General features: G+C 59.7%; 1 protein-coding gene across 8 annotated transcripts in view; it reads left to right on the plus strand.

Annotated features, from left to right (window-relative positions):
* AFDN (afadin, adherens junction formation factor) overlaps nt 1-10,681 on the plus strand; it is a 102,773-nt gene extending 92,092 nt beyond the window's left edge. For 5 of the 8 annotated variants that reach the window (XM_054722577.1, XM_054722580.1, XM_054722576.1 and 2 more), the window contains 4 exons: nt 2,386-2,520; nt 5,131-5,413; nt 8,314-8,398; nt 9,062-10,681. In XM_054722577.1, coding sequence (XP_054578552.1) covers nt 2,386-2,520; nt 5,131-5,413; nt 8,314-8,398; nt 9,062-9,215 — 657 coding nt within the window. In that variant the 3' untranslated portion in view covers nt 9,216-10,681. Of the gene's footprint in view, nt 1-2,385; nt 2,521-5,130; nt 5,414-8,311; nt 8,399-9,061 lie in introns of all 8 variants that reach the window. The other 3 variants (XM_054722575.1, XM_054722579.1, XM_054722582.1) reach the window with 2 other exon arrangements.
* The last annotated feature ends 857 nt before the right edge of the window (nt 10,682-11,538 follow it).

An 11,538-nucleotide genomic window follows, 5' to 3' on the forward strand; every position in this document is an offset into this window, starting at 1 on the left:
CTGTCTTTTTAGGAAAAATGTCCAACGTGGAGTGTAAATTAAAGGTACCAGGGAATGTGTTTTTGAGGCATAAAGTTACACACACATCTCAGCTGCACATCCTCCTCTTCGACCTGAAGGTGCCTGTGAGACGTCGGGCGGCCAGCAGAGCTAACGGGGTTCGGGCTGTGTCCGCGCTGTGACTTCGCAGCCGAAGCGGCTCCTCGCTGAGGTCATTGCAGTCTGGGCCGTCTGGGTTCTTGCCGGAACCGCTAGATGTGCTCCTGCAACGGGGACTTCCCGCAGCCGCTCTGACCGTGGGACTTGCGCTCCGGAGCTCTGGCCTAAAGAAGGGTTGTGTGGTTTTCTTCTGTCACTGGGGTTGTTTGGGGACAGTTGTAAAGCTGCCCATCTTTGAGGAAAAAAGCCGCCTGGGGTTTGGAAACAAAAACACTGTGTAAAGCCTCGTAGCAGACGGGGGGGGGGGGGGGGGGCACCCCGGCCTTCTCTACAGTGGCAGCCCCGGACCACACCGGCTCCTTCCCGCCGGTGGAGAAGGGAGGGCTTTTAAGAGAACGTCTGCGGGTAGGCTTGTAGGGCCATTCGTACGCTGTTTCGAGAATTGTAGTTGTTCCGACACCTTCACGTCACACTCCTGTCCCGAGTGCTGGTGGGCTCCTCGAGGTGCACTGTGTTCCTGCTCAGGACCGTTCTCAGTTCGGCCCGACAGTGTACTGTGGACGGGTCTGTGCTTTGATTGGGGAGAAGTGCCTCTGCTGCACTGCTGCAGGCTACTTCCTTCCGTAAATCACTTTTCTGTCGGATAGTCAGTATCAGCTGCCGTTTCACTTTATTTTTGCCGTGTGCTCTTGTCGTGCTTTGTGCTGGTCACTCCCTGCAGGCAGCTCCGGGTGACAGGCCCGGGTGCCCCTGGAGCAGGTACCCCGCCTCCTCTTCCTCGGGGCCCCCTCGTTCTTTATCCGTAGCTCCTGTTCCTGCTGCAGAACTCCCCGAGAGCCGCACCCTGACACCCCGGGCTCACCCCGCCTGCACTGACGAGGAAGTTAGAGGGCTCTGCCGTGGGTGGAACCTTAATCTCTTTCTAAGATGGTCATTGTGTGTGACAGGAAGCAGCCTGGTGGCCGGGCCTGTCGCTTCCCCACCAGGACACAGTGTCCTTCTCCCAGATCACAAGAGCCAGGGCTGGGTTTGTGTCAAGAACAATGCACGCACCGTCCGAGGGAACACTCGATGGGGTGACGAGCTCCGCAGATGGCACCACACCTGAGGGGTTGTGTGAGGTCCGGCAGTGGCTGGACTGAGCGAGGTGGCTTCGGGCTCAGCTCGCTGCTGTGAGGGGTACGGCTGGGGGCAGGCGGGGTGAGCTGTGGGCGCTGCCAGCCGGGTCCCCAGGAGAGAGTGGGTGAAGAGAAGGCCGGTTCAGTGGCTCTGGGCTCAGCTCGCTGCAGCGCCTCGAGTGGGGGGAGCCGTGCGCTGTGCCCGCCTGGCGGATGAGCCTCGGGTTCCTGTAGAGAAGGTGTGTCAGCTGCAGTGAGTCGCAGAGAAACGCGACCAGGAGAGTACAGGAGCTGAAACCCAGCAGAAGGTCTGTCCGAGGTTTGACGGTCCTTAGGGTTTGAGTGGTGCGAAGGAGAGAGGAGATGGCGAGCAGGTGATGGGTTTGAGACGGAATCTTGTGGCACGCAGTTTCCTGGAAACAGGATGCGTGGCTGGAGGTGGTGGTAGTGGCCTCGTGGGCGTCCAGGCAGCACAGAGTGATTGGCGGATGTAGCAGAAGCGAGTTGGAAGAGGGTCCCCCACAGTTCCCGTCGGTTCTGGGACCTGGGGGGAGCCTCCCGGGCAGGGAAGGAGCTCATGGAGTCCCCGACGGGTCCAGAGGGAGCTGGTGGCCAAGGGCCAGTGTGGGAAGATGCTAGAAACGTGGTCCCCACGACCAGGTGCTCATGGGTCCCGGGCTGCCCCACACAGGCCGGCGTTTATCCGCCACCTGCCATGGTGCCGGCTTCTCTCCTCACTCGTGTGGGAACTAAAACGAACACGGACGAGGCTGGCTGAGGGTGTTCCACGGAGCCGCGACTTGGGGTGTCTGTCGTTTGCGTCTGTTAGTGATGAGCTGGGCGACGTGACTGGACTCGCGTAGAAGAACCGTGCTTGTCTGAGCGGGATGTGTGAGCGCAGTTCATTCTCTGCACGGCAGTCCCTGGGCGGGCAGTGGGTGGGGACGGCTGTAGGCGGCCGCGTGCAATTGTCGCGCTCGGTGTGAGTTGTCTCTCAGCCCTGCTTTGACCCCGTGTCCGTGTTGCTCTGTGCGTGCGTCTGCGTGTCGCGGTGTGTGCTGTGTGTCTGCGAGGAGCCCCCAGGAAGCTAAGGTGACTGTGTTGTCAGTTACAGGACGAGGAGCGGCGGCGGCAGCAGCAGCTGGAGGAGATGCGGCTGCGGGAGGCGGAGGAGCGCGCCCGGCAGGAGGGCCAGCGGCTGCGGCAGGAGGAGGAGCGGGGCCAGCGGGACGCCGAAGAAAAGGTTATGGTCCTCTAGGGCGTGCGGAGGTGTGCGGGCGGAGCAGGGCCTGGCGCAGCCTCCACTGGACTACCCAGCCCGCTCCGGCCCTGCCTCTCCTCAACTGTCTCCAGACTCCTTGCTCTCTGCGCGTCTCTGCCTTCTGTGTTCCTGACGGGGCCGCTGTTACGTGGAGGTGATGAGGCTCAGTGTGGCTCACCTCGAGTTGGAGCGGTGGGAACAGCAGGGACATAGCGAGACAGCTGTGAACACTCGTATTCCTAAGAGATCCTTCCCTGACACGGCTCCCTTCTCGCTGGTACAGAGCAGGCGGCTATGAAAGCCACGGGACTTAGTGTGTAACCTGCTAGATACTCGGACTCACCACTTGGTTTCCACGTGTGGGTTGTTTTAACTCCAGCAGTCCTTTCAGCTGAACTTAAATTGAGGGCGGATTCGGCCTGTTTGGGTTGGGGGGGGGGGTGGCGGGGGCGGGTGCTGCTTCTGTCGGCGTGCAGGGGGCTCGGCCTCCCGCGTGCTGGGGCAGCCGTCCTCGCCACTTCCCTTCTGTGAAGGTGGAGCTCAAGTGTCACGACTTCTGATGGGAAATCGTGTTTTTATTCCACTCCCTTCTTTGGTCGTCCTGGGGCCTGTATCCACAGAGCCCCTCCCACCCCGAGAAAGGACTTGCAGGAGCTGGGAGGACCTAACAGCTGAGAGGGAGACGGGCAGGACGGGGACTCCTGCAGGGACAGGCGAGTCGAGGCGATGAGGGTGTCTGCCTTCTGTAGGCCTTGCCTTCCCAGAGCCTGTCCTGCTCGCGTGTCTGCACAGCCCGGGTCCCGGGGCGAGCTTCCAGTGCGGCCCCGCGTCTTCCCGGGGCGACGGCTCACAGAGGTCGTCTCCAAGGAACTGGGTTCCAGAGGTGGAGCCCTGGGGCCCCGTCTGTGTGTGTGATGCTGCCCCAGCACGCGCCGCCCTGCCCGAGCGCCAGGCGGCACCAGGCTCCGCTCCGTGTGGGCGCCGAGGGCAGGTCTGTGCCCACGCTCTCCCACTGCTGCCGATCGCGCCCGACACTTCCCTTCAGCACTGCTTCTGTGCTTGAGTGGCAGCATGAAGAGCTGAAGAACCTTTTTTATACAGAAAGTCCAAAATCGCTGGGTTTGCTTTGTTACAGGAAGACGTGGGGTAGAGCAAAGGCTTTTCGGGCCCTGCAGTCAGACCTGCTCCTTGTGCAGGAGGGCGTGCTGGGGCCCCGGCACAGCGCCCGCTGCTCGCCAAGGCCCAGGGGCCCCAGAGCTCCCCCTGGAGCTGATTCCACACCCCAACGGGACACCTATTTTGTGTAGAAAATAAAAAAGAGATTGTACTTTAGTATGTCTCCATGTAGACTAAGAAGATAGAGTGAGAAATCGGGGCTGGCGTTGGCTTTTGGTTTTCTCCTCCGAAGGCGAGGCTCTGACCAACTGGTGTGTGTGCCCTCGCTGTGTGCGTGCTGTGTGCACGTGTGCGGTGTGGGTGCGGGGTCTGTCTGGAGGCAGTAGGGGACACTACCACTTGAAATGGGGACTAAAAACGTTAATCCTGACGCCAGCAAGGTCCCCAAAATTCGTTCTTCGGTTGAGTGAAGTGAAAAAGCGTTGTACTCCATTCTGTAGCGCTAACCATTCTCATTAAGGCTGGTTATTCTGTTCTCTCATTGCCTTTCTTGCTTACTTTTTCTTGTGTTCTAAGACTTCTGTCAATCTAACAAAATTGTGCTGTTACCTTCTTTAATGTTTTAATAATTTCAACACTGTCATCTGGAGTTTTTGCAGATGTCCGTCAGAAAATGTACGTGTCCAAATATATTTGAATATCTTGTTGCTGTTGCTCTACTTTCCTGTCTGTCGGGGGCTGAAGACCTGAGTGTAGACTGAGAACGGGAGGGCGTGTGTGTCAGAGGCGCTCTGGGGCGTGAGCAGTGCAGCTCGCAGCGGGGCTGACCCCCCCCCCAGGGACGGAGATGAGCCGGGCAGACCCTCCCCCCCCCACCCCAGGGACGGAGATGAGCCGGGCAGACCCTCCCCCCCCCACCCCAGGGACGGAGATGAGCCGGGCAGACCCCCCACCCCCACCCCCCCCCCAGGGACGGAGATGAGCCGGGCAGACCCTGTGGGGCGGGACTCGAGTCGGCGCAGTGAGAGCATGAGGTGTAGGAAGCAGGGGGCCTCTTTCTGGATTGTTTGTCTCTAAACGCCGCAGTGACAGGTAAGTTACTGTCCACAGAAGCAGGAAAGGGACAGAGGCCTCGAGCAGCAGAGGAGAAGGAGAGGCTGGACGGTCACGGGGACGGGGATGGAGCAGGAGGCAGGGCCCGGGAGCACCGGGGAGCTTCTTCCTTCTGTGCTGGGGGCAGTTTTATGTCCAGTGACTCCAGGCAGAATGGAGGTGTGCGTGAGACTCGGGGGATGCCTGTCTGCGGTCGATCTACCCGTCTCTGTCCTGGCTCTTCCTCCTTCACACTCTCATTCGTCGTCAGTGTGGCCCTGGGCTGGGACTGATCAGCCTTTGCGGCCCCGCAAGGCCCAGTGGGGTGGCTGTGGTCCCCTCTGACCTTGTCTGACCTTTGCACTTTTCTGTTCCCGCCTGCAGAGGCGACAGGAAGAAGGGTATTACAGCCGCCTGGAGGCCGAAAGGCGCCGACTGCACGATGAGGCGGATCGCAGGCTGCTGGAGCCCGAGGAGCCGGCCCTGTGCCGGCCTCCGCTGCCGCGGGGCTACGAGCCCACAGCCCTGCCCGCCCCGGCGGGTGCGCCACCCCCCCCACCGCAGCGCACCACCTCCTCCCTGCAGGCGCAGGCCCTGTCCCCCGACTCCCTGTACACCGCCAAGCTGGTTGCCTACACCGAGGAGGAGGAGGAGGAGAGCCCCGCAGGTCAGGATGAGTGCTCCCGCGCCAGGACGTCGCGCAGGCACCTGAAGCCGCGCCCGGCCTCCGATGGCATCTTTCTCTCCACCTCATTCCAGCCGCCCTCGGCCAGTGCCAACAGTACTGCCCACAAAGCAGGCCAGCCCCCGCCCCCTCCAAAGCCAGCAGGCTTCTACCATCTCGGCCACTCGAGGTCCAGAGGTAAAGGGCGGGGCTGCCAGTCCTCCCTCCTGTCTTGCTGATTGGACCTTGGCATCTGCGCGCTGGAGTATGGTCCGTCTCGGCCACCTCGCTGGGCGTCTGAATCGAGCTGATCAGTGGGCTCAGCCTGGGGACCTCCCTCTGCCTCGATTGCAGTGTCTGCTCCTCTCGCCCCGTGATTCGCACTCTGAAACCCCTCTCTTCACCCCACAGCAATCAGGCCTCCTCCCTCCTCAGTCGTGAAGTACTGTTGGTCTTGGCCTCATTCTCTGCCTCTTGGAGTGATTGCTATGTTAGGTTGAACATGTGCCCTTTTCCCACTTTTGGTGTCTACAGATAATTTCCTCTTATTAACAGTCATGGTGCACATTAGCTTTCTGCTATCTAACGTAAGCAGGGCCTCTGCTCTGGACCACGTGCCTGTGGGGGTGCGGCAGACACCCGAGCAGTGGCCGAGGGCCCGGGCCCGAGACCAGGTCACTTCCTCTCATTGCCCTCCCTCCTCCGAGCTCCGCGGCGCTGGCAGCAGACCCGCCTGTGCCGGACCAGGCCACGGTGCACACTCGGGGAACGTGCTGAGGCAGCACTGAGTGAATTTAAACTACAGTTCTAAGGATTCGGTTCCAGGCTCATCCCAGTGCTGCCACAGAACTGGCGTGCGGGCCGCGCAGCCTCAGACCACGCCGTCAGCTTTAATGAGGGCCGTCTTCTGTGGCCTCCGCGGGGCAGCCCCTGGACTCAGGATAGTTCCAGAGGGAGCGGACTCATCAGAACCCACGGGCCTGTGGCTCGTGTCACGTGTGGCTCGTGCACGTGTGGCGCTCGTGTCACGTGGCTCCCGTGTCACACGTGGCTCCCGCCAGGTCCTTCTCAGCGCTGAGCCACTTGGAAGGCTCAGTGAGTAATGTGTAGATTGAGTCACTCAAACCAAAATTTAATCTTTTTATCAAATTTCTGTTGTAAATATCTAGAAGGTTATACCTTTAAGACTTGTAAGGATTTTTCTCAATCCTTCCCTGAGGATATATATTTAGAAGAAGGGAGGGAAAGAGAGAGAGAAAAATCAATCCGTTGCCTCCCGCACGCCCTGACCGTAGATCGAACCCACAACCTTTTGGTGCAAGGACGGCACTCCAGCCCACAGCCATCGGCCAGGGCAGGAAGGAGGTACATTGTGGAGCGAGATGCCTTCAGCCCCTCACAGCACATGAGCAGCTGGCTTAGGTGTTCTGTAAATGCTGTGACAGCTGAGGAGGAGGTTGGGTAGTAGAGATTGTAGCCGAGTCTCACTCTAACCACCATGGCTTCCAGTCGCACCACTAACCCCATCTGATCTCACGCCTGACGCCGTGGGAGCAGGTCCGCTATGCCGCTCCTCTGAACACCCCTCCCTCCGACAGCACAGAGCGGGCGCTCCTGCCGTTCCTTCCACTGGGCGCCGTGCAGACAGGGCGGGGTCAGAGGTCAGCCTGGCCGTGCACTCGGCGTTCTCTGAAAGGTGTTTGACATGTATGGTCCAGTTCCTATGTAGTCAGTTGGACGTATCTGATTCACTGGAAATTTTGAAAAGTTGGTTTTTACCAGTGGAAGGAACATTGCCATTCTTAACACAGCTCAAAAGATACAACACTTTGGAAACAAGCAAGATGAGTAAAACTTACAATTAAAATCTAAACAGTTCTGTGCAGATAGCTTACCGAAGGCCTGCTGTGATTGGCTGGGGTGAGGTGGGCTCCTGTTGGGTCTTCTGAGTCTGTGCTGAGGTGACTTCCTGTACGTGATCCCGGGAAACGCTTCCGCGCTGCGCAGCGAGTGGGTGCAGGGCCCAGAGGAGCCGCTCCCGCGGGCGGGCAGCGCCTCTGACGGCAGGCCCCGTCCTGGCGACGAGCAGTCCTGTGGCCTGTCCCGTCCAGTCCCCTGCTCTCGGTGCTGCGCCGGCCTTGTCACGGGCAGGTTTTCAGTGGGATTCTCCCTACATAGAAAGGCAGCCCGGGTCATGTGTTACGACTCGGACGATGGGTCCTGGGGCAGATGAGCTTCGGAGCCTTTCCGCTTCGGTCTGCATCCTCTCTGCGTCTTCGCAGCCCTGGCGCAGAGGGCAGGTGGGCCCCAGGCCCCGTGCTGCTCACGCTGTGTTTGTGCGGGCGGCGATTTTGTGCCTGCCGTCAGTGTCCACGCCAGGGACCTTGGTAGCCCATTTGTTTAAAATTTTGTTTAATAATTATAGCCATTTATTTCGGGCGGAAATGCAGTAGCTGCCCTGAAAAGATTCACTTCAGTCGTGCAATCACGTCTTAGTCTGTGGGTCACATGTACTCGGTGACCTTGCAGCAAAGTTCCTGGTGTTGGGAGTGTCTGCAAAGTTCTGCAGCCCCCCACCCAAGGCCCTCTTCTGAGGGTTCTTCTCGTGGGTCTCTGATCTGTGAACTTACTGATCAGAACTTTTGATCGTTACCACCTACGGCCTGTGCTGGCTTCTCTGTCCCCAACGGGCTGGGCAGCCGCCGGGAGCAGTGATTGGATGGCTCAGGCCACGGGAGAAGGGAGTGGCCACTGATGGAGCTTTCGTCTGATTTGAAGCGCTTTCGCTTTCTTCTTTCGTAGCTTAAAACGTCTGATTCCTCTGTGGGCTGTGTGCTTCCCGTGGGCACAGGTTTTGAAATAATGCAGATACTTTAACGCTGACTTTTTCTCTTACGGGAAAGGACCAAACTCGTTCACGGGATCTTCTGGGACACTTGCCGGTGCTCATGAGGCCTGTCGGGACCCGAGAGAGAAGCTGACTAGAAGGTAATTTGCGCCGGACACGTCCTCCCCCTTTTGGCACGAGGCTGCACTGGCCTCAGACTCCGCGGTCTGCCGGCCGGGTGGGCGCGGGCACGGGCTCAGTCAGGACTTCGGAAGCAGTGCCATGCGGCTCTGCGGGTTCTGGGACGGGCCCTGGCGCCCGCGGGACTGCACCCGCCCGCCGGAGGCGCACGGGGAACCACGGCTGCCGCCTGAGCCCGCACAGGTTCTCCTCAGACGTGCTGTTGCCCAAACAGCTCTCAAAACGTAGGTGTTGAGTGAAACCAGAGTCGGTAGCATCTTGGTGCCGTTTCCCACTCAGTGAGGCGCGTGGGCAGGTGCCTCGGGCCGGGAGGGCGCGCCGCACGCTGTGCTTTGAGGTGCCCCTTAGGGGAGCGGCACGTGGAAGCGCCTGCTGGCCGCGGGCTCTGAGACGCGGCTGTGACCGGAGAAGTGACTGTTGGAGGAGGAGGAGGAGGTTTTGCCCTGTCTCCTCCGTGCACTGACTTAGTTAGCATTTACTCACGATTTCAATTCTAGGAACGTCAGGGCAGGATTTAACTGAGAGCGAGTCTCTCTCTTACTGAGCTGTCCCCTGATGTCAGACTGACTCCTTGTTGACTGGTTCCCATGGTGACAAGTAACCTTGTGCCTGCCCCCCTGCAGCCACGAGGCAGGTGTCCCTGGGGGCGCGGGAGCCCCGGAGAACCTCACCTTCAGGGAGCGCCAGCGCCTCTTCTCCCAGGGCCAGGACGTGTCCAACAAGGTGAAAGCCTCCCGCAAACTCACGGAGCTGGAGAACGAGCTGAACACCAAGTGAAGAGGGCGCCTGCTCCCCACGCCTTCCCCCGGCTCCGAGGCCCCGGCGCGTCCTCTGGGCAGCGGCTGGGGTTCAGGACGCTCAGCCCGGGAACTGCTGTTCACCAGCGAGGCCATGTGCACACGAAACACTGTGGGCTCCTTAGTGACCTGCTCCCACCGAGACCTTCTGTGGGTCTCTCTCGAGCCGGGGAGGGGGTGCGGGGAAGGGCAGGAGATGCTGAGGCCGCTCCCCTTCTCCCAGGAGCACCGAGTCCTGTTTCTCTTCCTCTCCGAGAATAGCTTGAACTACCCCGGGGACGGTGCGCTCTGGAGGGCAGCTGGCTGTAGACTGCCGGTGTGTCTGCCGGGAGAACCGCCTGCGGAGGGGGCGGGTCGCGGTCCAGCCTCCTCCTGCCCCGCCCGCTCCTCAGGTGCAAGCCCTCCCGACCCGCTTACCTATTTGATGGGAAAACTTTCTCAACAGAACATTTTGAGGCTTTAAGCTTAGGAAATTTTATTTTTATAAAGGCCAGATTAGTTCTATTAAACCACTGGTGATTTTGAAGGTGGCAGTTAGTGTTAGGACGTTAACTGTTTCAGATGCCCGAGGGGATCTGTGAGGAGCCGCTAGCTCTGTGTTTCGGGGAAAGGAGCAGGTGTCTGGATGTGAGTTGCGGGGGAGGGGAGCCGAGGGAGCCGCCGCTGCTCAGGGATTTTCCCTTCGGCCGAGAGGGACGCCACGTGCTGCAGGGAGGCTCTGCCCCCGGCCCCTCGTTACGTCCTGAGAATGACTGTGTGGCAGTTCAAGCTATTTCTGTGCACTCTGGTAGGATTATTTAATTTCCATTGGTTGAATTATTAGTTACACTGTGTTTCTTCAGCTGTGACTGGCTGATGTCGGGGAGACGGACCTCACTTTGATTTCTCTTGTGTGATGTTAAATGGTAAATTACTTGTGATTTGAGCAAATTTCCTCTGGACAACCCCTGAGGTGGGGTCGGGAGGCTTTTCTGTACCAGGTTGCTCTCAGAAATGTGTCTGTTAGAAACCGCACCCTTCGCATAGAGGGGGAGGGGCTTCCGGCCTGGGAACCACGGGGGTGAGAGCTGTAGGATCAGCGTCCTCGCGGCCAGGGCTCTGGCTGGAGGTGTGTGAGGTCCGCGGAGGGGCCTGCGTGGCTATGAAGGATCGCACGGCGCTGGCGGCTGGAGAGCAGGCTCCTCCCAGGCACCGAGAGACACTGCAGCCTCACGGGGCGAAGCCCACTTTGCCCTGAGATGCTGCGGACCAACTGCTGTTCTGTTCCCGTGGAAAGGCCGCGCCCACCACACGTGAACGACATGCGGACACTGCACAGGCGGCGGCTCTGCCTCCAGGGTCGGCCTTCCATGACTGCACTACTGCGGCCCATCAACTGCTGTAGCTTCCCTTCTGCTGTACCCAGCCCAGCCTGTTTTTAATAAACTTTGTACGTATTTAAGTGCATTTGCTGCTGTTGGTTTTAATAGCACTGGCCAGATTGTGCTTGTAACAGCAGCCTCCTTCCCCGTCCCCTCCTGCCTGCCTGTCATTCACTGAACAGGAGCCCGGTGTCCTGTCCTTCGGGCAGTGTTCCCAGGTGGTCCCGTGGAGCAGGCGGATGCAGCGGGACTGCGGGGGGGCGGGGGGGAGGGCGGGGGCACAGGCTCTCACGCGGGGCCCATTGTCTTCATGCAGGCAGGTGCCCTTCGGCCAGAAACTGGGGACAGTGGTTCCGTGCCCCCCACAGCAGGTCCAGGAGACAATGCAGAGTTTACATAAACATGCAGCTGGTGACGTGATTGGAGAGCGGCTGCAGCGTTTGGACAGGTTCAAGCCTCAGACTGATGAGAGGGCACAGTCCTCTCATGGCCACGTGCAAGTCCCAGCGTGGAGGGCAGGGCCCTCCCAGCACCATGATAGCCAACAGCTGTAGTTGTGAGCTTGAACCTGTGGTCCGAACACGGGCCCCACGTGCCTGAGTGATGTGGGCTTGATAGAGTTCAGGTGCATGTAATTGAGTAGGATGGAAACCCACGAGAATGCTGTAAACATCCTGACCAGCCCTCACTGTGCCTCGTGGCATCGGCTATAAAAGACACGGCTTGTAGTCCGTGGCGCTGTCGCTAGCTCTCCATCAGAGGACAGCGTCCCACCCAGCCCCAGCTTCGTTCTCATCTGTCCCCAATCCTTCACCGCCCCCTCAGGGTCACTGAACCTGGCTGAGCTGGCGCGGCACATACGGCGCCCGGGGCTGAGCATGCCAAGGCCGTGCCGGCTCCCCAGTTGTGGAGATGGCAGCCTTTTTGGGAAAATGAAATTCT

This window comes from Eptesicus fuscus, chromosome 10 (assembly GCF_027574615.1).
Source record: "Eptesicus fuscus isolate TK198812 chromosome 10, DD_ASM_mEF_20220401, whole genome shotgun sequence".
NCBI lineage: Eukaryota > Metazoa > Chordata > Mammalia > Chiroptera > Vespertilionidae > Eptesicus > Eptesicus fuscus.